The 25,993-nt window shown below is 45.9% G+C and overlaps 1 protein-coding gene across 4 annotated transcripts in view; it reads right to left on the bottom strand.

Moving 5' to 3' along the window:
• TAOK1 (TAO kinase 1) overlaps positions 1–25,993 on the bottom strand; it is a 1,366,047-nt gene that overhangs the window by 113,885 nt on the left and 1,226,169 nt on the right. For all 4 annotated transcript variants that reach the window (XM_085649205.1, XM_085649204.1, XM_085649206.1 and 1 more), the window contains exon 18: positions 494–706. In XM_085649205.1, the coding sequence (XP_085505331.1) occupies positions 494–706 (213 nt within the window). The remainder of the gene's footprint in view (positions 1–493; positions 707–25,993) is intronic.

Genomic DNA, 25,993 nt, shown 5'->3' with positions numbered 1-25,993 from the left:
GTGAGGAATCCACAGGCAGATGTATCCATTCAAAATATAGCTTGCCTCCAATTCCCTGAGGGTCTTTGGGTGCATGATGGAGCATTTGTAAGATTTATAATCAGGTTTTAATCCGAGACACCAAACAAGACATTGTGCAGTTCTGTAACTGACATCTGCTTTCTGCAGGTGTGGTGCAGCTCGAAGTATGGTGTCTTTGTAGGAGAATTTGGTCTAGCACACGCACCCACCACCACAATATGCTAACCTCTATATCACCAAGTGATGGGATAATCTTTGGGAAAAGCATACAAAATAAACATATAAAAAGTCTAAGAGTCTGTGCAATTAGTCAACAGTGTTAAGGATTGTACAACTAACTGTGATGGGTTATGTTTATCTATAGTTTAGTAGTAATCTTTTGTAACAAACATTAAAATAGCCTATTGTTGACATATACTTCAGTCATCCTCATGTGGATGAATCTTGAGGAACTTAAGAGGCTCTTACTCACTGCTTGTGTGGAGAGCATTTCATTAATGCTATGATCGTACTGCTCCGCCAGAATAGCCAACTTCCGTGTCTGCTCTTCCTTCAATCTCTTCAGCAGTGCTTTGTGCTCACTCTTAGCTGTTGTCTCCAGCAGATGGTTTCTAAAAGCTTTGTACTGTCTGGTCTGGATCTTGCATGTGTCCTGGAACTGCTTCTTAATCTGCAACTCTTTAGACTGCAGAGTAAATAAGTTAGTGATATACAGACAGCATAATAGAGCTACACTGAAAATGTAATTTCACATTACGTTAGACAGAATTGTAGTTCAGTTATTCACTATTTCAAAAGGAATATGTTACTTACCATGTAAGCATCTATTTGTAGCGTGTAGTGTCATAGATTAATATGCTTAGCATACTCCCGCCATCTAGTGTTGGGCTCGGATGTTTACAACCTGCTTTTCTTCGACGAAGTCTTTCGAGTCACAAGGTAAAGATAACTCCTTCTAACGACTGTATAGTGCATGGTCATCGGCTCCATTGCTGTTTTTTAGTTCATTGGGTGAGCTTGGTATAGGAGCAGTAGAGAGATAGTAAAGATAAACATCAAAATATATAGTTGAATAAGAATTTATATTTATGAATACTGTAAACGTGAACCATTAGCTACCATGAAGGAGGGTAGGTGCATATGACTCTACGGCACACTACGAATAGATGCTTACAGGGTAAGTAACAAATTCCATTGTAGCATGTGTTGGCCGTTGATACATATGCTTAGTATCAAATGTAAAGCAGTGTTTCACAAAAGTGGTGGCTAGCTAACGGTTGAATTAGATGCTTGAAAAAGTGTTTCTAATACTGCTTGACCCACTCTAGCTTATTGGTTAGCTAAGACATCAACACAATAGTGTTTTGTGAATGTATATGGGATATTCCATGAAGCTGCTTTACAGATATTCACCAGATATTCACCAGTGGAATATTTCCTAGGAAAGGCTTAGAGGCTTATTTTATATGTGTGGAGTGAGCTCTTGAAGCTGAAGGTAACCAATGCTTAGTTTTGTAGTAGCAAGTTTGGATGCATTTTACTATCCACCTTGTGATCCCCGCTTTAGATAAGGGTGAACCTTTGTGTGGGTTTGAGAAAGCTACAAAGAGTTGTTGAGTTTTCTGAAAAGGTTTTGTTCTCTCGATGTACTACATTACTGCTCTTTTAACATCAAGGGTGTGTAGCACTCTTTCGGCCACTGAGTTTGCCATGGGAAAAAACACAGGGAGCCCAATGGCTTGTTTTATATGAAAATTTGGGATTTCTTCTTAGTTTATCTGTCCAGTGTTGGAAAAAAATAGGTTCATGAGTGAGCGCTTGAAGTTCACTTATCCGTCTTAGAGATGTAATAGCCACTAAAAAAGCTACCTTCCATGAGAGGAACTGTAGAAATGGTTCAAAAGGAGGACCCATAAGCCAGGTGAAAACAATATTTCGTTTCCATGTGGGTGCTGGTGGAATGGAGAGAGGAATTACACTTTCTAGCTTTAAGAGGCTGGCTCAGTATATGGTGCTCACTTATGTAAGTGTAGCACCCTGCACTAATCTTGACAACCATTGTGGTGATTTTAGTGGTCTTAGACAACCTCAGAAAGCTCTCTATGGAGAGCAGCCTTAAGGTTTAGTCCAGAAGAAGTGTAAAGCAGCTTGTTGTACCAGTACTTAATCTTATGGTATAGATTAAGTGAAAAAGAAAAACACAGTGCAGTTATAAACAAGCATTTGCAATGCAATAGGTCTCGCAGTTACGCGAGTTTAAGCTGTTGGCATTGTAAATGACAATGCCTTTTATGTATGTTTTAATAAGCAAAACAAAAAAGGCATTGTCGTTTAGAATGCCAATAGCTCAAACTCGCGTAATTGCGAGACCTATTGCATTGCAAATGCTTGTTAAAGTAAGGCTATACATTAGAGGACATAACTTAAAGGACCAGTCATCTGACAACAAAGCTATTGCTATGATTACAGAGCACCTATAGGTTCATGTCCATGATATCAGAGGAGGCTTGAAATCTGTGATTGTCGGAGGATTCACGGTCCTCTCCTGGAAACCTTAGTGAATTCCCGACAGTTGTAAATCTGGAAATATGCGCGCGCATAAACTTCAGTAGCACAAATACAATATTCTTTAACTATCAAATACTCTGGGCTTGATTCTTCAAAAAACACTCAAAAATCTGCACTCGCAAGAAGATTCCAAGCATGCCTGGGTGCAGATTTCCAGTTACAAATTCGCAAAACTTTTCCAGGTTACACCTGGAAACCTGCGGCAGTCACAGCTTTCCACTAATAATACTGAATAGGTTTTTATGAACCCCCCTCACATGCGAAAATAAACAAATGCACATATTGCGGAAGAAACAAATGAACACGTTCAGACACGTGGCTGTGGGAATGTCTGCCCTGTACCCCCCACTTCCCACCCGCAGAGATTTACCCTCAAGCGTAATGTACTTCCAAGTGAATAAACTGTCCTTCGAGTGCGGAACTGACTTCTGTCAATTGTAAAACCGATTTGCACTTGTAACCAAAAATACAGCAGCATGTAAATAAGACTTACACTGCCTGATTTGTTATTGTTAGTACATACTTAAAGAGAGATAATTTTGCAAAGACCTTACTTACTCTGCTGTGTTGAGTGAAATCCAATGCTTGCTGTGATTCATGCTGGGAGGGGCGTGTAGGGACCATCCAAACCACATTCCTATCTAGTCAAAGGGAGGAAGTAAGGAAAGGATGGACTAGTGGGTGGGGGAGGGGTCTACTGCAGCTTGCATAGGACAAAGCTGTAGCCGGTAGTTGGCACTGTGGTTGTATAGCGCTCAGCTGCCACTTTTATGGCCTTTGATGCAATTCCCTTGTTAGTGGTAAAATGAAATTGTTTTGAAATATTGTCTGGGCTGTGTCATTACTTCATGTGTCTTTTACTTGGCACTGTTTAACATCCGCTCACCCCGGGCTAAGAATAGCGCTTCATCCACTGAAAGCCAGCTTCAATGCGCAGTGCAATATGTCCCTTAACTGTTCCTTCTATGTTGCACCGGAACTCACTAGAGCAGGGCGTCTGACAACCGGTGCTCAGAATGGCATGGTGTTGTAACACTGTCGGTGACGTCACTTTTAAGGAACAGTGCCACACACCCCAGGCCAGAGGAGGGGGTACACTCAAAATTCAAGCTTTGGCAAAGCCAATAGGACTCACTAATAGACCAGTTCGCTAGCTTTGCCAAATCTGGTGGCTGTGGGTGATTTTAAATAAGCGCTATAAAGCGGCCAGCGCTGGCTGCTTCATAGCAGTTTTTAGGTCGAGATTGAAGAGACGGGCAGGTATGAGGGGGAGATGAACGAGAACGGGCCGAGAAGAAACCGAGAGGGAAGGGTGGGTAGTAAAATAAAACAAGCCTGTACTACACAGGCCTTAGAAATAAAAGCAGACGCTCAGCTTTGCAGAGGGAACCAAGGCACGGCGATGTAGTGTTCGGAAAAAAGTGGCCATTTAAGTAGTTTAAACTCGGGTATGTTTGCTCGAGGGTTTCCCACCAGTATAAACAAGATTTATGAGCCCATGTGCCGGGAAAGCGGCCAGCGCTGGCTGCTTCATAGCAGTTTTTAGGTCCAGATTGAAGAGACGGGCAGGTATGAGGGGGAGATGAACGAGAACGGGCCGAGAAGAAACCGGGAGGGAACGGTCGGTAGTAAAATAAAACAAGCCTGTACTACACAGGCCTTAGAAATAAAAGCAGACGCTCAGCTTTGCAGAGGGAACCAAGGCACGGCGATGTAGTGTTCGGAAAAAAGTGGCCATTTAAGTAGTTTAAACTCGGGTATGTTTGCTCGAGGGTTTCCCACCAGTATAAACAAGATTCATGAGCCCATGTGCCGGGAAAGCGGCCAGCGCTGGCTGCTTCATAGCAGTTTTTAGGTAGAGATTGAAGAGACGGGCAGGTATGAGGGGGAGATGAACGAGAACGGGCCGAGAAGAAACCGAGAGGGAAGGGTGGGTAGTAAAATAAAAAGCCTGTACTACACAGGCCTTAGAAATAAAAGCAGACGCTCAGCTTTGCAGAGGAAACCAAGGCACGGCGATGTAGTGTTCGGAAAAAAGTGGCCATTTAAGTAGTTTAAACTCGGGTATGTTTGCTCGAGGGTTTCCCACCAGTATAAACAAGATTTATGAGCCCATGTGCCGGGATCTGACTGGGGCTGATAAGCCCTGGAGAAAAACAAGCCCGGCGGAGCGTGGCGTGCGCGCGCGCTTGGGGGCGGGGGAGCGGACCCTTTGAAGTGCTCCCAAAAGGCGGATTGCATGGCGGCACGATGCGCGTGCTAGCCATGCAATCCGCTTTTTGGTAGCACTTTTCAAACCTGAATACCACCAGCGCATATGAACCACTAAGCGGGCCTTTATCAAGAACAAAATCCACACCAACGCCAGTAACGCAAAATAACTCTTCAACGTCATACAGCAGTTCACCAAACCCCCCAGGCTAGCCACAAACTCAGCTCCTACTTCCATCTGCAAATCAAGGCCCTCTACGACAACTTCAGCGAACAGACTCCAGAAACCACTCCCCTCTCTACCTCCAACAACCAGCCCACCATCACCGCCTGGAAACCTGTTACCACCGAAGACACCGCCACGACCATGAAGAACACCCACTCAGGAGGCCCCACGGACCCCTTCCCGCCGCACACCTACCACAGAGCCACCGCCGCCATAGCACCCGAACTAGGCCTGACCATTAACGCGCCTTTGAATCTGGCATCTTCCCCGACGACTGGAGGCGGGCAGAGGTCAAACCCCTGCTCAAAAAGCCCTCGGCCGACCCAACGGACCTGAAAAACTACTGGAATATCTCTCTCCTTTCCCTCGAAGCCAAAGTTGCAGAGAGATTCGTAAACGCCCAGTTGACCACCTACATCGAAGAGAACGCCATCCTAGACACCTTCCAGTCTGGATTTCAGAGCAACCACAGTACCGAGAGCGCCCTCCTCGCTGTCACCGATGACATCCGCATGCTACTGGACCAGGCCACACTGCGACCCTCATCCTACTTGACCTCTTCGCAGCCTTCGACACCGTCTCACCAAGCACTCGCGCAGCCAGACTCCACGATGCCAGGATACGAGGAACCGCCTTCGACTGGATCCACTCCTTTCTCTCCGGTATAACACAAAGGACCAGACTCCCACAGAGATCAATTGCGGAGTACCCCAAGGATCCTTGCTCAGCCCCACACTCTTAAACATCTACATGGGCCCAGTCGCTGCCATCGTCAGACAGCATGGGCTCAGCATAGTATCCTATGCAGACGACACCCAGCTCATCCTCTCCCTCACGAAGAACCCCGAAGACACCAGACTCTGCTTCCAGGAAGTAATGAAGGAAATCGCAGCCTGGATGAACAGCAGCTGCCTGAAGCTCAACTCGGAGAAGACAGAGGTCCTCATCCTTGGACCCTCCTCCACTGCCTGCGACAACACCTGGTGGCCTTCCGCCCTCTGAAACCCACCCACTCCCATCAGACCATGCCTGAAACCTCGGCATCATCCTGGACTCCGCCCTCACCATGACCGACCAGATCAACATATTCGCCTCCACCTGCTTAAACTCCCTCGCATTCTCCACAAGACCTTCAAGTGGATCCATCCCGAATGCAGAAAGACCGTCACCCACGCACTCATAACCAGCAGACTGGACGACGGCAACGCCCTCTACGCCGGAATCAACAGAACCCTGCTACACAAGCTCCAAACCATCCAGAACACCGCAGCCAGACCTGTGCTCAAAACCCCACGACACAAGCACATGACCCAGAACCTACGAGACCTCCACTGGCTCCCCGTCAAGAAGAAAGTAACCTTCAAGCTACTCACCCGCGCCAACAATTCCCTCCACAACATCGGACCTAAATACCTCAACGAGCGAGTCTCCTTCCACATACCCAAAAGGAACCTTTGCTCGGCCGACCTCGCTCTGGCAGAGACCCCAGGCATCCGCAGAGCAGGCGGAAGAGCCTTCTCCTACGTCGCAGCAAAGGCCTGGGATGAGCTCCCAGTCAACATCAGACACCCCCCTACTCTGCACACCTTCAGGAAGAGCTCAAGACCTGGCTCTTCAACTGAACCGGAGCTGCATCCCCCCCGCCCCACCCAAGCGCCTTGACACCCTCTCGGGTGAGTAGAGCACTTTTATAAAACCCCGATTGATCGGAGACTGGTAGGATCATCTAGGGGTTTGAACCCTATAATAGTAGTATTGTCCGTCTCTGGGGTTGTATTGCTGCTTGCAAAATGTTTTCTGCTCTTCAAGACCCACAGCTTTACGCAAGTGTTTCAGCCTCGTTCTGCTAAGTGAATTTCCTCCCATAGGATAACATTGGTGATTCCATGTGAAAAAGTTTTTAAGTGTCAACTTTTGAAATACAATAATATTCTTTAAAAATCGTACCTCTAACTAAAACGCATTTACTCACCTGTTTTCAGGAAATGTCCCAGGGCTAAATCTAGGATCCAACCCTGTGTTAGTAAAAGTAATCTGAAAAGTAATTAACTTCATTTTACTTAAATAGCCCATTCATTTGAATGTACTATACCTGCAATGTGTTGCAAACTGCTTACTTAAAACTGTAACCAAAACCAGTACAAGTTATACTGCAATTTTGAACTGTGTTCATACAAGTAATTTACTACTGCAAAGTATTTATATGCTTACCTGTACCAGGCTTGCTTGGTTCTAGAAATAAAACACCAGTATATTTTCAATACAAAAACAATTGGCCTACAGTTCAGTTCTTGAGTGTGTGAATTCATTTGCTGAGTGTGTACATCAAATGCTTAACACTGTTCTCTAATACTGCCTTACTGCTCGACCAAGCTACCACTTTAGAGAGTAAGGTTCTATCTAACTTTAACCTCTGCCAAACCTCTGGAGACCCTTGGACTCTATACACACTGCACCTCACTTTGGTGCAGTATATATAGAGCCAGTTGCTTACAGTGCCGATGAGAGTGACATCGATGATGATGATGTCTGGAAGGAGATCTTCTAACCGTAGATCTCCCTCTGCCTTTACCAGATTTGTGGATTTTCTCATAAGAAAGACGAGATGAAGCTCTTTTCAATATTTTTCTCTTTTGGCTTGCATCAGACCTCGAAGTCTGATGCCCTCCCTGTCCTTAGGTGTCCTTTTTGACATTTTCTTGCAAATGTCACATCTTTTTGTCTGAAGTGATCATTAGAGACAAACCACACATACTTTTTTCCAAAAATTATTTTATTGTTTTCGTCACAAAAAACATAATACATCCAACAACACGCACAGCATCACAATTGGCATCTCTATACCTTTTAGTGTAAATACACAATGTAAATTAAGCATTTAGGGCATATCTTGGGTGCAATAACATCTTGGAAGGAACATCTCAAGCACTTTTAGTGAACTAATGCACACAGTTAATCATTTTCATACAGAGGGCTGTTCTCTCATACCCCATGGTAGTCAGTTATGCTATGTTTTCCGTTGGTATTATTTCTGTGTCTAGGTTCTTGTTTCTTGTGTGAGTGCCCCAATGGCAGTAGATTGCGTGTCTGAGGCTGTGTCCGCAGCTTTATTTAAAAAGTATGCTTGATATGGACCCCAGTAATTCCTAGGCCGACTCCTGGGAGGGAGTAACTCATTATATGCATCAGATTGTGTGTTACAGTATAGCATATCAACCTGCCAGGCTTTAATCTGCGGCAGTAGGCCACCCATCCAGAGCAATGCAATCCGGCGCTTAGCCAGAAGGAGTACAATGGCCAGCAAGGACGCAAGGCCTTGCCTACTGGGAGATCCCACCCCAAGAGTGTCATCTTGGGGTCCGGCTCTAGATCTGCGCTAATGAGGAGTCCCATTTCCTGGAATACTCTGTCCAAGAATACCTGTATACCAGGGCATTGCCAAGCTAGATGCCAGAACCCCGCCTACTCCTCCCCACATTATGAGCAGCAGGAGGTTTCCACCAACCCACATCTAAACTGGTGTTCAGGGGTGCAGTACGCTCTGTGTAAGAACTTGTAGTGAATGAGCCTGTGGCGCCCACTGAGAGAGACTGAACGGGTTAGAGAACAGCAATATTGCCACTCCTTGTCGCTCAATGGAGTGCCCAGATATCGCTGCCAGTCTTGTTGTACTTTAAGGACTTCGGATTTACGGGTGTCTTGCAAGCTCGTGTAGAATCTCATTATCAGTTTTAAGGGTTCCTCAACCTTAATGAGTGTTGTGTACGCTCCCATAGCATAACATGTAATCGCCTAAGAGGGCACGCCACGTATGTCGGGCTCTGAAGTAATGAAATAGTGCTGTGCCTGCCAGCTTTACATCCGGTCGCTACAAAGCCTCCCAGGATACCAATGTCCCCTCTTTAAATAAGCCCTCCATTTTTGTGAGTCCTATAGTTTGTAGTGCCCTTCTCGCCCCCGCATCCTGCCCCAACAGGAACCACAATCCCCATTGAATCTGCATTTCTGGAGAGTACAGAAACGGTCCTGCTTGCATTTGCAACAACGTCTGCCATGCCTGTACTGTTACCGCTAGAGAATCAAAGACTTGCGTGCGCCGGGATATCTGCCGCGTTAGGAGCCGGGGTAATAAAAGCGGGTCTGCTGCGTTTCTTTCTAGATATAGAAAGGGTGTGTCTGGAGGGCCATGTATCCAATAAGGGGTGAATGTACTATTAGCAGCCCTGTAATACTTTGAGATCCGGGGCTCCCAACCCGCCTAGCTCATAGGGTAGAGTGAGAGAGTCCCACCTTATGCGAGGCTGTTTTCCGGCCCATAGAAGCCATATCAGTTGCGTTTGCCAGATCGCAAATAAACGTTTGGTCAGGAGAACGGGTATATTCTGAAATAGAAACAGAAATCTCGTCAGTATCACCATTTTCATGATTGAGATTCTCCCTATTAGTCAGAGCGGGAGCCTGATCCACTTGTCCACATTCTCAGTCAGTCGCTCTGTTGCTCTTCCATAATTTTCCCGGATCACTGTAGGAAGGTGGATATCTAACTATGGTTACCTCCAACTTTTTTGCCTAGTGTCTAGCTGGTTTTTCGACTTAGTTGTCCTGAGATCCTGCCATTCAGGGTCTCAGGCTGTCTGCTCTCTCTTTAAAATGGACTCCATGTACCCTAGGTACATACCCAATTGGTAAGGATCACCTTATTGGACCCTGTACAGTGTACCTTAGGTACCCAGGGCATAGGTGTACCCTAGGCCTCCCAGGGGCTGAAGCATGTGTTATGCCACCCCTGGCCTGGCCTTCCAATCAGACACAACTGGCTGATCACTCAGCTGGGGCAAGGTCGTGTAATCACCCCTTGCTTAGATATAGTATACCTATACCTACCCTTAAAATAGACACATGTGTACCTATCAGCCACTCCTATGGCAGGCCTTAACAATCCTGGAGGCAGAGTGCTTGGTAACATGTGAGATGGTGCTCTAGCATGAGCCGAGCCTGTCTGCAGCTTTCAGAACCATGTCCTTATAGCTGTTCTATAATATAGCCTACCATATACTCTTAAAGTGCCTTATAATCTTAAACGGTTATGGTAACTATGGTTTGGCTTTATCAAGACATGTCGTGTAAGGTGTCTAACACTTTGGGATAATACCCCCATACCATTTCTGGTGATGAGGATATTATCCCCCCCTTCTAGAGGGAGAGACATGTTAAAATCCTACTTTGCTGTTTAACTCTGACCAAAGCCTCAGCATCACAAAATGGATGCTGCTGCCACAGACACGAGTCTGACCTCCTGCAGCTGGGAGCCCTCCCAGCCAGGGACGCCTGGACAATAGGTTTCCTGCTTGGGGAGGTGCTAGCACCTCCCCAGACAGACTTTAGTGTATTGGGGTAGGGAGGGATGAAAGAAACTAGACACTGCCTGGGGCACACAAGGTGTCCCATGCATAGTCCAGTTCAAACCGGCGCTGGGGCACTCCAGCCCCAGCTCTGGCGCGAAACTGGACAAAGGAAAGGGGGTGTAACCACTCCCCTTCCTGGTTCCACCCATAGGAGGGACCTTGCAGGTAGCCCAGCCCACTAGCCCAGTAGGTAGCTGAGCCCTGCAGAAATTAGATTAACCTGAATCTGCAACTTGTACAGAAACTCTGGACCTTCGACATTCGACCTCAGGAAGAAGACTGAAGAAATCTCCCTTGTGGCCAAGGAGTGACCACCCTGTGCAACCAGGCACCATCCAGCGACCGCGGCTTGCTTTGCGACTGCTCCTACGAGGGACGACTGCAGAGTCTGACCAGCGCCGAGACTTCCAGACACCTCTGACCCAGATCCACATCTACAGCGAAGCTGAGACCCGTGGAGGCGACGTGGGACCGGCAACTTGGGAAAAGTGGCTAATACCTGACTAGCGCGACTTCCGAGGCTCCCTCGAGGCTGTGCTTGGGGAATTGAGAAGCCCCCATCCCGAGCACCATCTGCAAAGAAGACCAGCTCCACACACTTCACGTGTTCTGCGCGGGGCCCTTCTGCACCTGAGTTGCTCAACGTATTGTCCGGTTGCTGGCCCGTTGGCTAGTGATCTCTGCGACGACGAACCTTTGTTTTCATCTTGCTGGTCCGGCTCCTCCAGACTGGCACCCGCTCCTCTGTGAAAGAGAAGCACCCCAGACCTTCCTGGTCTGCACCAGAAGCAAGTCCTCCATTCTGCGTGGATTCCGCTTGCCAAGGCTTGTTGGGTCCTGACTCGACTTCGACGCCGCCGACAGCAAGAGCCTTCGTGGGACAGCTCACCTCCTGGTCCTGGTCGTCCTCGACGCCTCCTGGTACCCGTGGCTGCTGCGACAAGCTTCACCTCTTCACGACATCGCCTGGTTCCTTCCTGGTTCCTTCCCGGCTCCTGGCTGGTGACCTAGACTCTGTCCCTTCTGCTTGCAGGTATCCTGCCTTCTTGATTCCATCCTTGGGATCCACCGGACACTCTTCACTGACTGCCTGTCAGCAACTTTCCTTCAGGCATCCATAGGAGTCAACGACGAAACCCGACGCTAGTTCACACCTATGCACCCGCAGCCCGTGGGCTAGGTAACTTGAGTACTCCGGTGCTCACAAGGGTATTGACTATCCTAGGGTCTAGTTTCCAAGTCTCGAACTCCTAGCTATTCCAGAAGTGTCCTAAAACTGTTAATTTCTAATAACTACTATTTCTATCGACTTTTACGCATTACGCGTGAGTGTTTCCACTCTGCACCTGAATTCCGTGGGCCTCCCACTTCCTAACCTTTGGTAGTATAGTGTAGCCCCAGCGATTCCCTAGGCCTAGGCCTATCCTGTGTTTGTGACAGTGGTTCTTATACCACTTACTTAGTATATGGTTTGCGTGGCCCCTAGGGCCTAACTGTATTACTTACCTGTGTGACTTAATGTATGCTTAAATAAGACTGTGTTGTACTTACCTCGAATCTCAAAAAGAGTGCTGAGGGTTTGACTAGAATAAATACATTCTATTTTTATATATATCTGTTGTGGTGTCCTTTCATTTGGTATTCAAGGGATTGCATATGGTATAACAGCTGGCTTCACATGCCATACAGAGTTTAGCCTAAGACTGCTCTTGTCCATGCTACCACTAGGATAGCTGGTCTATAAGGTTGACTTTACAACCAATCACCATAAGGGTTGTTTGGACTAATACAAGGTGTACACTAGAATTAGTGACATCATATATCAGGCCAACTTCTCACAATCACTACTTCCGGGTCTGTATGAAATTGAGTTCTCAAATATCATACTGCTTCAGCGGTCAAACGCAGCGGGAACTCCCTGGTGGCCTCAGTGGTTACAGGCGTAAGTGGGAATATGATTGATTTATCCCAGTTGATGCGAAGTCCGGAATGACCTCCAAACTGGACCACCTCTCTCAATATAGGGGACAAGAAAACAAGTTACTTACCTGTAACTACACATATCCAGTATTGGCATCTTTCATAGATTCACATGCCTGAATCATTCCCCGTCGCCGAGGCGGGAGTCCCATGGTAAAATACAAAAGGTAGTGCCATAAGTAAATAACAGTAGTTGGCTAAAAGAATAAGTCTTAGGCCTAAATCTTAGTAGCCTATCTACATCATTATAGTAAAAAGAAGCAAAAGACAGCTCCAACCAATCGGCTACCAGCACCCTCTCAGCAGAGGCAGTTCTCCTCAGATTTTCTTAGCACAAGTTGGAAATAAGTATCCCAAAACATAGAGAACTGACTTGCCGGGGAGGAGGGTGGGTGCATGTGAATCTATGAAAGATACCAATACTGGATAACTGTAGTTACAGGTAAGTAACCTGTTTTTTTATCCAGTATTGGGATATCATTCATAGATTCACATGCCTGAATCAGAGTAGCAAGCAGTATCCCAAATGTACTGTAGTTTGCAGATGGTGGGAGACAAGTGCTCATAAACTCCCAAAGTGCATCCACAATGGTTGGACATTTTTTAAGTAACCAAGCCTTTAAGAAATCAAAAGATATGTTAGAAATCATTATCGAAATAACACATGAATACATAAATATTAATATACTGATATATATTTAAATATACAGCTCTTTAGACATATCAATATGTATGTTGCATGAAACATGGTAGCATATAAAAGAGAAGTAGTAACTAAATCTGACCTTAATGAAATAGATGGCGTAGAACCGCCTGTCCAACAGCTGCGTCTTTTTGTTGTGCAGATAGAAGACAGTAATGCTTCGTGAACGTGTAGACATTTTTCAATATCGCAGCACGACAGATATTTTCCAGAGTCACTCCAGCAAACAATGCTGCAGAAGCTGCCACAGTTCTTGTAGAATAAGCTTTGGCTTTCGTCTGCAAAGGTTTGTTGGCCTTGTCATGGCAGAAATTAATCGTAGATGCCAGCCATCTGGCGATTGTTGCCTTTATCACTGCAGTTCCAAGGGTTGCTTGACCATAGGCCACGAACAGTTGGTTGGAACGTCTGATGTCTTTAGTTTTCTGAAGGTAGAATATTAAACAGCGCTTAACATCCAGAGAGTGTAATGCTCTTTCAGCTGGAGTGGATGGATCTGGAAAGAAAGTTCTTAATCTTACCGGTTCATTTAAATGAAATTGTGATGGTACCTTAGGAATGAATTTCGGATTTGTTCGAAGGGTTACGTAGTCCTGAGAGAAATGTAAGAAAGATTCCGTGATAGTGAAAGCTTGGATTTCACTAACCCTTCGTACAGAAGTAAGGGCCAGTAGAATAGCGACCATCCAAGTGAGGAATTTGAGATCAGCTTTGTGGATCGGCTCAAATGGACGTTTCATTAATTGCACTAGCACGGTGTTGAGTTCCCACTCTGGAGGGGGTGGTCGCACTGGAGGGAAGGCTTGGAAAAGCCCCTTCATAAATTGTTTGACAAGTGAAGATGAACAGAGAGAAGGAAGTTTAGCGCATTTTCTGAATCTGGAAAGAGCAGCAAGATGGACCTTGACCGATGAAAAGGTAAGCCCAGACTTGGCTAGAGAAAGCAAATAAGGAAGAATTTGTTCCACAGGAGCTTGAACTGGGTGAATATTAATCACCTCGCACCAACAACAAAATTGCTTCCATTTTAAGTGACAAGTTTTGATCGTGCTCTGGGCACCAGATTTGGCCTAAATTTCACGACAGTCCTGAGAGATGCTGAGGTCCTTGAACTCTAAGAAATCAGGAGCCATGCGTGCAAGTGCAGGGACTGTAGGTCTGAATGAACCACTGGGCCTCTGTCCCTCTACAACATCGTAGGTGTCGGAATAAGGCGAATAAGCTTGTCTTTTCGACAATAGCAAAAGTTCCTGGAACCAATACTGCCTTGGCCAACGGGGCACAATCAGAATTCACCGGCAACCCTCCAGCTTCATCTTGCGGAGCACTTTCGGGATCAATGGTATTGGGGGGGAAAAGGGTATGCACAAATCCCGGACCATCGCATGGACAGGGCATTCCCCCTTGAGCCCTGTTGAGGGAACCTGCTGGCATAGTATCGGCATTTCTGGTTCTCCCTCGTTGCGAATAGATCCAGTGCTGGCTTGCCCCAAGCCTGAAAAACTCTGTTCACCTGCTTCTCCTCCAGCTTCCACTCGTGACAGTCCGATTGAGTCTTGCTCAGCATGTCCGCCAGAGTATTGTGGAGACCCCTGACGTGCTCGGCTCTCAGGGTTATTTTGTGGAATGTGACCCACTCCCACAATTCCTGAGCCTCCTACGAAAGCGTAGCTGATTTTGTTCCTCCCTGCTTGTTGATGTAATACATGCTGGTCGTATTGTCATTACGAACCAGCACTGAGAAACCCGCGATCCTTGGAAGAAACGCTTGTAGAGACAGAAAGATGGCGCGGAGCTCCAGTCTGTTCATATGCTGTTTGTGTACCGGAGACCATTTTCCTTGAATCTGCAAATCTTGTAGATGACCTCCCCATCCCTCCATGGACGCATCAGTCGTTAGAACAAAGTCTGGAATGGTTAGTAGAAATAGGAGACCTTGGGCTAGATTCGCTGTCTGTGACCACCAACGCAGAGAATCTATCATGCGCGGCGAGACCCTGATGGAATCGTCGAAAGAACCCACGGCTTGCTGCCATTGAAGATGTATCTCCTCCTGAAGAGGTCTCATTTTGAGCCGTGCCCAGGGTATGAGATTTATTGCAGAAAAGCACATCCCCAGGAGTGAAGCGAACATCCGGACAGAAACTGACCTTCTCCTTGAAATTAAAATTGCTAATTTTTGGAGACGTATTTGGCGGTCGTGTGACAAGAATGCTTTGCACTGGACCGTGTCTAACAGTGCCCCGAGAAATGTAACGACTTGAAGTGGACGTAACTACGATTTGCTCTTGTTGAGAGTCAGCACCAGAGAAGCTAAGAGATGAAGACATGCTGTTGTGGCAACCTTGGCTTCTTGCTCCGAAGGACCTTTGATTAGCCAATCGTCGAGATAAGGGAACACCTGGATTCCTCGAGATCTCAATGTTGCTGCCACTGGTGCCAAGCACTTCATGAAGATTCTTGGTGCCGATTTCAACCCAAACGGAAGCACTTTGAACTGATAGTGAATAAGGATGTGGAGATACGCATCTTCCATATCTAGAGAAGCCATAAAATCTCCTTCGTTTACACAGCCTAAAATCTCAGAAAGCGTGACCATCCGGAAACTTTTCTTTTTGAGTAATTTGTTGAGCTTGCGGAGGTCCAGAATCGGTCGCCATTCCCCTGACTTCTTGATGAGGAAGAAGAATCGGGAATAGAAACCGGTTCCTCTTTGAGATGATGGAACCTTCTCTATTGCATTCTTGAGGAGCATCGTTAAGGCTTCTTTAAATAATAAGTGAAGATGAGGGGGACCCCTGGGCAGAGTAGTAGGTGGCTGTTGGATAAATTCCAGGGTGTGGCCGTTGGTTACTAGGTCTAGAACCCATTGATCTGAAGTATTTTCCTGCCACTTGTGAACAAAAGCTGAAATCTTCGCGCCCACGGGTAAGGAGGGTAATCTGGCTGGCACCCTGTGGAGATCTTTGTTTCCTGTTGGTATCTCGACCTTGATTCTGTGATCGTTTTCGACCACCCCGATGGGCGAAACTAGCCGTAGAGGATTGGCGGTATGATGATTGGCTGTAAGGCTGTCTATACTGCGATTGATACTGCCTGTTTTGTTGGTTTTGATATCCTCCTCTTGAAGTAAAACCACGTCCTCTTGCACCTCTGAAAGATCAGCGCCGATATTGAAGGGCGCCTAACGATCTGGCGATATCCGTGTCAGTTTTTATAGCAAGGAGGGCCTCATCAATGTGTTTACCAAAGACTCTCCCTCATAGGCCATGTCTAGAATTTTCGTTTGCACCTCTGGCCTGAAAGTTGTGGCTTTAAGCCATCCTTGGCGTCTAAACGCTGCAGCCCCGGCGAGCTAACGAAAAGTGTTGTTTACAATGTCCAGTGCGCAATCTATAGTTTCAGATGCGGCTCGTTCTCCCTCCAACAGATTTTCCTTGCTTCCTGTCTACGGTCCTCAGGAATGAGATCAATAAGTCCCGCCATATCTGACCACATCTGACGGTCATAATGGCCTATTATCGCCAGAGAGTTAGCAGCTCTAATCGAGCCCGCTGCCATGGTAGAGAATTTTTTTTTACCTACAAGGTCTAGCCTCCGTCCTTCCTTATCAGGCGGTGTGGTGATAGGCGTCGCAAGATTTTTAGATCGTTGTTGGGCTGCTTGAGAAATTACTGAATCTGGTTGTGGATGACCAATCAGACAAGATGGGCTGGTAGCAGGAGCACGGTACTTTTTCTCTTTTCGAGGAAGCACTGCCAGAATAGACGCAGGCGTCTTCATGATCTTAACCCCTTCATTCCAGATATAGTCAATAATTGGAACAGCTCGCGTGATCTTCCTAGACTCTTCCTTGAAATCATGCAAAAAAACAGTCTGTCTGCTCGACTGTAACAGGCAGCTGGAATCTAGCTGCCACTCGCTGCATTAAATTATGAAAACCCCCGATGTCCTCAGATGTCCTCAGGGGGATAATCAGGAGGTAGGGGAAGGGGTGGAGAAGGTAGGGGAAGGGGTGGAGAAGGCATCGGTATTATATATTCGTCCTAGGGATCCGTAATATTAGTATTCTCAGGTAATTCTCCCTCTTCAATCTCCTCCTCATAGGATGTAGTGTTATGGTGCTCCTGTTCAGAAGGACCCGAAGGATGAGCCGGTGTAACAGGAACCTCAGACTGAGGTAACTGATCAGGGACCACCGCTGGTGGGGGTGGATTTTCTGGGACAGCCTGTTGTGGGGGAAACCTTTGACAGTAATCCGCCAGAATGGCCTGGAGATCCTGTATAAGCGATGGAGGGAGGTGACTCATCTCCCTCTGGCGCGACTCCCTTCGAGGAAATCTATGGTATGGGAAAGTAAGCTCTTCCTGATAATATTGTAGCTGGTAATCGTAGTCGTCATCACACTTAATGATAAGCTCAGAAGGATGGTGAGCAGTGCCAAATGGTCCTTCATCGTCTTCGTCCTCATCTTCAACGTAAGTTTCCAGAAGGTGTGAAGGCAGAAGCGGAGAGATTTTGCTGTAATCTTGATGCCTTTGAAATGTCTTATGTTGAAAGGGTCCAGACGATATGGGCGTTGATTGTGAAGGCAAAGGTACCTGAAATGGAACAGGTAAATCTGTTGATGGGCTCTTCGTCGAGGGGATCGTCGTTGACGGAGTCTTTGCTGATGCGGTCGTCGACGGGACAGTCGTCGACGGTGACATCGTCGACGGGGCAGACGTCAACGACGTAGACTTCATTGAAGATAATATCTTCGTTGACGGTACCGTCGTCGATGGACTCGACATAGTCGACGGGAAATTCGTCGATGACTTTCTCGTCGACGATACGTCAAAAACAGGCTTCTTAGACGTGATAGAGATTCTAGTAGACAGAATAGGCGAAGTAATGGCCGTCGTTGAGACAGTAGCTGTCAACGATGAAGTAGAAGAGGTCACAGAAATCGTCGACGAAGGAGTCGAAGTGAGAGATTTGACATGGCTTTTACTCACAGTTTTTGAAGTAGCTACCTTCTTAGACTCCTTGACCAATGTAGATGGTGGAGACTGCGTTGACCAGGGGAAATGTTAGGTGACCTTTGTGAAGGTTCAGAAACATCATGGGAAGATTTATGGTGTTTTCTTCCCTCACTTGAAGAGCTGTCATGGGATCTAGCTCTTTTGCTAGAAGTTGAGGCTCGGTCATCCTCCTCAGCCGAAGAAGATTTGAGCCACAAAAGCAGTCTTGCCTCTCTATTCCTAAGAGTCTTAGTAGGGAAAGTACGGCAGATCTTGCAATCCTTCGCCACATGCTTAAGATAAAGGCAATACATGCAGTCGTTATGCTGGTCATCAACATGGACCCTCTTCTTTTCACAGGTCCTGCAGGGTTTGAAGAGAGCTTTCCTGTCAGCCATGTTGAAGAGAAGAACTGAGTAGGCACTCAGGGAGACTCCCTTCCACACGACGTGCGGTGAAAATCTGAGGGGAACTGTCTCTGCTGAGAGTGTTGTAGAGGATGCTGGTAGCTGATTGGTTGGAGCTGTCTTTTGGTTCTTTTTACTATAATGATGTAGATAGGCTACTAGGATTTAGGCCTTAGGCTTTTTCTTTTAGCCTACTACTGTTATTTACTTATGGCACTACTTTTGTATTTTGCCGTGGGACTCCCGCCTCGACGACTGGGAATGATTCAGGCATGTGAATCTATGAAAGATACCCCAATACTGGATAAATTTACTTCTGGGTCATGAATGTAGAGTAAGGTGTAGTCCGGATATGGAGCGTGTGGTATTCGCAAATGGCACAAGCCAGTGGTTCTGCCACAATCGTGTACAGAAGCGGGGAGAGCGGGCAGCCCTGGTGGGTGCCACGCGTGATGGCGAAAGGTTGTGAGACTGCATCTCCTATCCGTACTCTGGCTGTGGGTGAAGCACACAGTACCGAAATTAACCTAGGAATTATGTCAGCGACCCTAATCTTGCGCAACACCGCAAACATGAACCCCCACTCCAACGAGTCAAAAGCTTTCTCAGCATCGAGAAACACTGCAGCAACCTTGACCTCTGGGTTCAGTCTCTGCACCGTGCCAAACAACGTCCTGAGATTTATTGATAGGCTCCGGATGGGGACAAATTCTGCTTGTTACGGTCGAATGATACCTGGTAATATTGGAGCCAGTCTGTTTGCTAAGATTTTAGCATGAATCTTGGCTTCGACATTGAGTAGGGGTAGGGAACTGTATGAGGAGCAGTGGTTGGGAAGTTTCCCTGGTTTAAGCAATGAAACTATAATAGCCTCACGAATAGACAGTGGCATGACACCTGACTCCGCCATTTCCTCATAATAAAAGGCTAATGTGAGCCCGTCTGCTCCTGGGGCCTTCCCGGCTAGCCAGCTGCCATCCCACCTAGTGTGCTACGTAGCTCGTCTGTTGTCAGCGGCCCCATTAGGTGTTCCCTGTGTTCCGTGGCTAACCAGGGCATTTTTATATATAATAGATATTCGTCTAGGGCACTGTCGTCTGTTGGTATTTGGGAAGTGTACAACCCCTGATAATAAGAGCGGAAGTGCGCAACAATTTCCTCAGGAGTACCCAACAGAGCCCCGCTCTAGTCTGTCATGCCCACCATTCTGTCTAGCTCTCTATTGGGCCTCATTAAACCTGCCAACGTTGCACCTGGTCGATCCCGCTCCCCATAGCTACGAGCTGTAGCATACTTCTCCATGTGCCTGATTTTGTCATTGGCTATGTCCTGGAATTCCGCTAATTTTTGTTTAAGATGCGCAGTAGTTTGGGCAGTTTCCCTCTCAAGTAGGTCCCATTCCATTTGCACTATTTCCGTTTTTAGGAGGTCCAGCCTTCCTCGAATGGAGCATAAAACTCCCGCATGTGTAGAGATTACTACCTCCCTAATGTATATTTTAAACATTTCCCAGACTTAGCCATTTCTTATATTTTTTTCCAGTAGCTTTCCATTTACTTATCTCGCACGTCATGGTCCCTTTTTTCTTCGGCCATGAATCTCTCCCCGTAGGCCAACTACACGTTGTTCATGTTTGCAGTCAAGACCTTAGATTTTTTGTTTAGTGTTTTTGTGTGATGAACAGTGTTGGTTATTGATGAACAGTTTCGGTGTTCCAGCTAAGTCACAATTTTGAGGCCACTAAAGCACCACCATTCACTATGTCTATGGATTATGGAACTTGTTTTTCATCCATTTTTCTTCCCATTGTCCAGTCGTGAAGTTTGTCATAGGGACATCTGTGCATACACTAAGTCACCATGATATTGCTTTCAGCACTCCATTTCACTTAGGGTTTCCACGTGACATGGGTGATCCTGATACACATTATCCCCACAGAGATGTTATATTTTCTGTCCGGCAACAACTCAAATATCGTTGTATAATTTCTCACTCAAATGTCTTGTATCTTTCCCAGCCCTGAAGAGTCACGGGATACTTCCCTCGTGTGACGAAACACGTGTCAGCTGTTTTTTTCTGTGTTGTTGCATCAGTAAATACTTTTGAACAAATATACTGGTGTCAACCACTAAAATATAATACAAGACATTTCTACCAGTGTTTTTATCCTCATAACGTGTTCCCAGGACTTTGTTCTCAATTACTGGGGTGGGTTTCACGACTCACACATCCACGGGGGTTACAGGGTATTTCCCCCGACCTGGCAGCACCATGCTTACTCTCCACATTGCACACAGTCTGAGCGCCAAGCTTCCTGATGGATTAAAAACCCTACTTCGAGACAGTACTGTTATGAAAGATGATACGGATCCTAAATTGTTAGAAAAAAAGTCTTCTGTAGCCGTTGCCACCCCTTCTCTGAATACTGTATCCAACAATGAATAAGGAGGGAAGCGCCAGGTGAACGCTCGGAGTTGTGGTGTGTTGTAATGGAGCACTAGCCATACTGGAGAGTGGTCTGAAAATGTACGTGGGAGATGTGCGCAGGTAAGCACTATTGCGTCTAGTCCCCCAGATATTAGCCAAAGGTCTATCCTAGTGTGAGTGTCAAAAACTGAGGAGTAATGCATGTAATCCTGCGTAGTTGGGGATCTGTGCCTCCCCCACCAGACTTGCGGGATACTTCTCCACTGTAGCAATTTGTCAGCCAGCGAGCGGTAGAATTGGGGGTCGTCATGGTTCGGACCATGAAGTGTTCTATGGTTTTGAGAAATTGTCTCTTAGTAATCGATTTCATGCAAGCAAAGACTTTGTACTCAAACTGCTGCTTTTTTCAAATCCTCTTGTTAGGAAATCTAGAATGGGTGGGAGATATCGGTCCTTACTGGGTCCCGAACTGTGGGATGAACTCACTCTAAGGTTATACTCTATTACTGGATGTACATTTTTTAGTTGAACACTGAAAGCATATCTTTTATGTTAATTTTTCATCATCTCACGGTATCCTTTATAGGTCTTGCTTTTTAGCACCACAATGCCTTGTAGGTCAACATATGCTCTACAAATATAATTAATTCACTTATTCATCCAAGTAGAACTGCAAGTAATTTTTGATGTCAATCTTCTTAGCTTTGGTATAATTTAAACTACCTTTTTATAGTTGATGTTGCATTGGATTTTGGACAAATATTAGTAATGTATTTTGATACTAAAGACGTTTTTCCCCATACTGGTTTTCAACACTGAGATGGTTGGAGGTGCTCTTGTCCAAAATTCTTAATTTTGAGCCACCATCTTACAATGTGCTTCCTTCTCGGGCTTAGAGAAATGTGCCAAATCAGTACTCCTGATGTTAGAGCCATTGACATTTGTGCATATACCCAAATGCTAAGAGTGCAGTTCAGAGACCTGGGATCCCAGAGTAGATCTTGACAGTATAGGGTAAATGGTTTAATGTTTTGGCTAAAAGAAGAACACTGTGATCAGTAGGAAACAATCTGCACACTAAGGGTTGGCCTACTCAGGGTAGTTCATAATACCCTAACATTGTTTTTGTCCATCATCAAATTTAGAAACAAACTCAAAGAAAGACACAAAATACAAACTTTTGCACATACAATTATCTCATACTGGACTATATAATAATCACACTTGCAGCTCTCATATTCAGTTAGAGCCACACTAACAGCTCACCATGTTTCCTACTGTCCATGCTCCCATTCTTCCACTGCTGCTCCTCCTCTTCCTTGAATTAACGCTATGTGTTTAGCCAGTGGAGGAAAGGAAGATGGAAGTACATCTCAAAGAAGACCACATGAAGAATGTAGTGACTTAGATACCTTCCCACGAGGGCCACAAGGGGCTAGACAGCTTCAGAGCACAAGGTTATGAGGAATTTGGTGTCAAAACTATGATCATCCCATTTAAGGCATATGTCGAAATATGGAACATTTATGTATTTGAGAGACTGTGGATGCATTTTCTGTTTGTCCGCAGAATCGAGTTTCTCAATCTGGAAGGCATTGGGGATAGTAACATTCCTTATCACATACAAAGGACTTCACCCACTGGGCAAAAACATATGTTCAGGATCTGGGAAGAATGTAGATGTTTAATTATTTTGGGCAAACAAATCTTTTAAGGCTTTGAGGGAGCTAAGGTGAGGTTTTTGGCCAGATACTACTACTTTCTCTGTCACATAAATATCACAGGACTCAATGAGAAACTTTCTGAACCTAACCAGGCTTTTGAGAGATGATGGGGAAGAAATAAGTTAGTTACTTACCTGTAACTGTAGTTCTCCAGTATTGGAAGCTTTCATAGATTCACATGCTTGAATCATTCCCTGTCGTCATGATGGGAGTCTCTGGTACTTTAAATAGTAGTAGTGATAAAAGTAGACTGATAGGATTAGACTAGAAGAGGCCTAGGTCTCACAGGTTATTAACCTATCATAGTCATTATTAAAAAAGAGGCCAACGTTTTGCCTTTGCCAATCAGCATCAACCACCCTCTAGAACACCCATGAGAGAAGCTTAGAACCTCAGATTATCTACCGCACGTTGTGCTAGGGAGCTCTACTCAGCTTTTCTTATCTTCAAGAAGATTTTCTGGACTTCACATTTCTGGGAAGTGACTATTTGATATATTATCTCAAATCACATATATTTCTGCTCTTTATATCTGTTTGCCAGAAATCTGAATGAGTCATGTCAGAGAAGATAAAAAAGGCTCTCTTTAGAGACTGTGTCACTTGTCTGAAGAAGAAATTGTATGTGGAAAACCCTCACAAAGAGTGCATTTATTTATTTATATCCTTCTCATAAGGCATCTGACAGCAAGATTGTAGTACCTTCTCGAATAAGAGTCTCAGAGACCGTGAGGCAGTGGTTCCCAAACTGTGCGCCGCGGCATCACAGTGCGCCGTAATGAGGTGCCAGGGGCGCCGCGCGCACGATGTGGGAAATTGCAGCCACAGCGTAAGGGGGAGGTAAGTAAAGTCCGCCTGTAGACATTCTCCAGACTCGGGTGTTAAAGGAAGTTGCATGTCTTCAAGACCCGCTGCAGTGAGCGAGTGGATAAAGGCCCGCCGTCATTTGCTTTAATGAAGGGAATTGCGGTTTTCCGGTTCTGTTTTCGAACTGTGCGTGCAGAGACTTCGCTCGAGGTGAAGTAAAATGTATTGGTGGCAGCCCGGGGTGGTTTACGATATTTGTGTGCCCGAGTGAGGTAAAGTTGAAATAGTAAGTAGCCAACTTAACGCTCAGTATTCTAGTTAGCGCCGCAAGGTCTGAGTGTGATAGGTAAAGGAACTGCCCATGGGATGGCTTGTGATATTTCCATGTCTGGGTGATGTAGAATACCTCCGGAGTACGCTATGTTTTTGGAATTACCCTTTGGGTCTGAACGTGATTTATTCCGAACCATCTCACTAGAACGTTATTCTGGGTATAGGGAGAAGACTTTAATTTGGATTGGTCTGATCAGGACCTATTAACCTTTACATGGGGCATGTCACTGCACATCACCATTAAAGTAGCTTGAAACACAACTAAAGTTGACACCACGAATGCCAGGGTCAGCACCAGACTCGCAAACTCTACAGCACACTTACAAACACGCTCTCACTCATTCTCAATTTAAACTCACTCACTCACACTCTATCACTTCCATACTTACACTGATGCAGTGCAATGCACTATCACTTTCACTCACTTGCCCTCATTCTCAGTCTCACTCGTTCTAAGTCACAACAGCAGTCACTCACTCCTATCTAACGCTCACTTTCACACACATGCTCACACACAAACACACCCTCATCTGCATGCACACAACGTTTGACAGATTATTTTTGCACTTCCATGGTTCACTCCAGCTCCTCTCTTGCTAGTGGTGAATGAGTTCTGAAGCCAGGCACATAGCTTTCTCCGCATAGGCCTGCGCAGCGCCGAGAAGCCTTTGCACAGGTACTGAGACGCATAGTCCTGCACCTAGATGCAGTCACTCTGGGTCAGTATTGGTGAAGCCACTCATAAGGAGCGTCCCAATTACTTTAAGGAAGACAACAGGAAGTACTTCCGAGGTCGGGCTTACATTCTCCCCCCCCCCCCACCAGTAAAAAAAAAATGGTGGGGAGCCACGGCCAACTGCCGATTAGGGCAAGGGAACCACAGGTCAAAAAAGTTTGGGAACCACTGCCGTGAGGGAAGGCTTCTTACTTGGCTCCAAAAAATTAAGACCAGGTCTGATCCTGTGTCAGACTCAGACAGCGAGCAGTCTACTTCATCAAAGATTTCCCTCACAAGAGAAAATGATTTGTCGCACTCTGTCAAGGAACCCCACTCAAAATGTGCCAAACATCCTCTCAGGAAGTCTCCTCAGAGCACAGTAAAGGGTCTTTCAAGAAATAACCACCTTAGATGTCTGTATCTGAGCCCAAAGTCCCACTTCCATGCCTAAAACTGATTTTTAAAAAGCCTTCGCCAGAGCCATCGACGAGTTCTCTGCAACTCAAGAGGGATTTGCCGTCGACAACAAGGGGATTTACTTCAGGGACGTCAACGTCGTCTATTCAGGCCCCAATTTCATCAACTATCCCTCTGGCATCGTCGACGAGGATCTCCTCACTGTCACTGAAATTAAAGCTGCTGACGGAAAAGAGTATTAATAGTATATGGTGTTGGGAGTTTGTCATTACGAACTCCACAGCACCATAATAGCTACTATGAAAAGTGAGAAGTTTGGTATCAAACTTCTCAGCACATTAAACTCACACTGATGCCAGTGTGGGATTTAATAAAAAAAATGCACACAGAGGGCATCTTAGAGATGCACCCTGAAAACTAACCCACCACTAGGATCCAGACTGAGTGGCTGCTTTCAGCTGCCACCACCAGACATGTTTCTGCACCCCTTGGTCGAGAGCCTGCTGCTCTCTGGGGCCTTCAACAATGCACACCCTGGGACGAGGTGCAAAGCCTCCTCCCCCAGGATGAGGGTGAACAAAAATCCAAGACTGCCTGTTCCCAGAGAAGCCAGCTGCCCAAAAAGACGATACAGACTCATGAACGGTGAAAATGAACAGATACCACTTATATCACATATGTTAATGTCCTAGGTGCAGATGTTACACTAAACAGGCGAGTCGCAAACAAATAGTGTCCATTCCCACTTCAAAGCACCAATGGCAGACTGTTGGGGGCATGGTAATAAGAATTTTGGATTTCCAGAAACACAAGTCAGTCCTGAAATTGGAAGATTAGGAATATCTGAACCAATATTATCTTCTACATAGCCTGTCACAGGAACATGCTGACAAAAAATCCAAGATAGGGCAGATGTCTATGCCTTTGGACCTTTTGATGAAAACATAGGCATCACTCAATATCGTAACAGTTTTGGAGAAAGGATAACAAGTACACTTGGCTTCAGCAGATGGTGAAACAGAAAAAAACCTCCAAGCCCAATAC

This window comes from Triturus cristatus, chromosome 3_2, assembly GCF_964204655.1.
Source record: "Triturus cristatus chromosome 3_2, aTriCri1.1, whole genome shotgun sequence".
NCBI classification, from domain to species: Eukaryota; Metazoa; Chordata; class Amphibia; order Caudata; family Salamandridae; genus Triturus; species Triturus cristatus.
The sequence above is the reverse complement of the archived record's forward strand: the minus strand, read 5'-3'. Positions and strand labels throughout refer to the sequence as shown.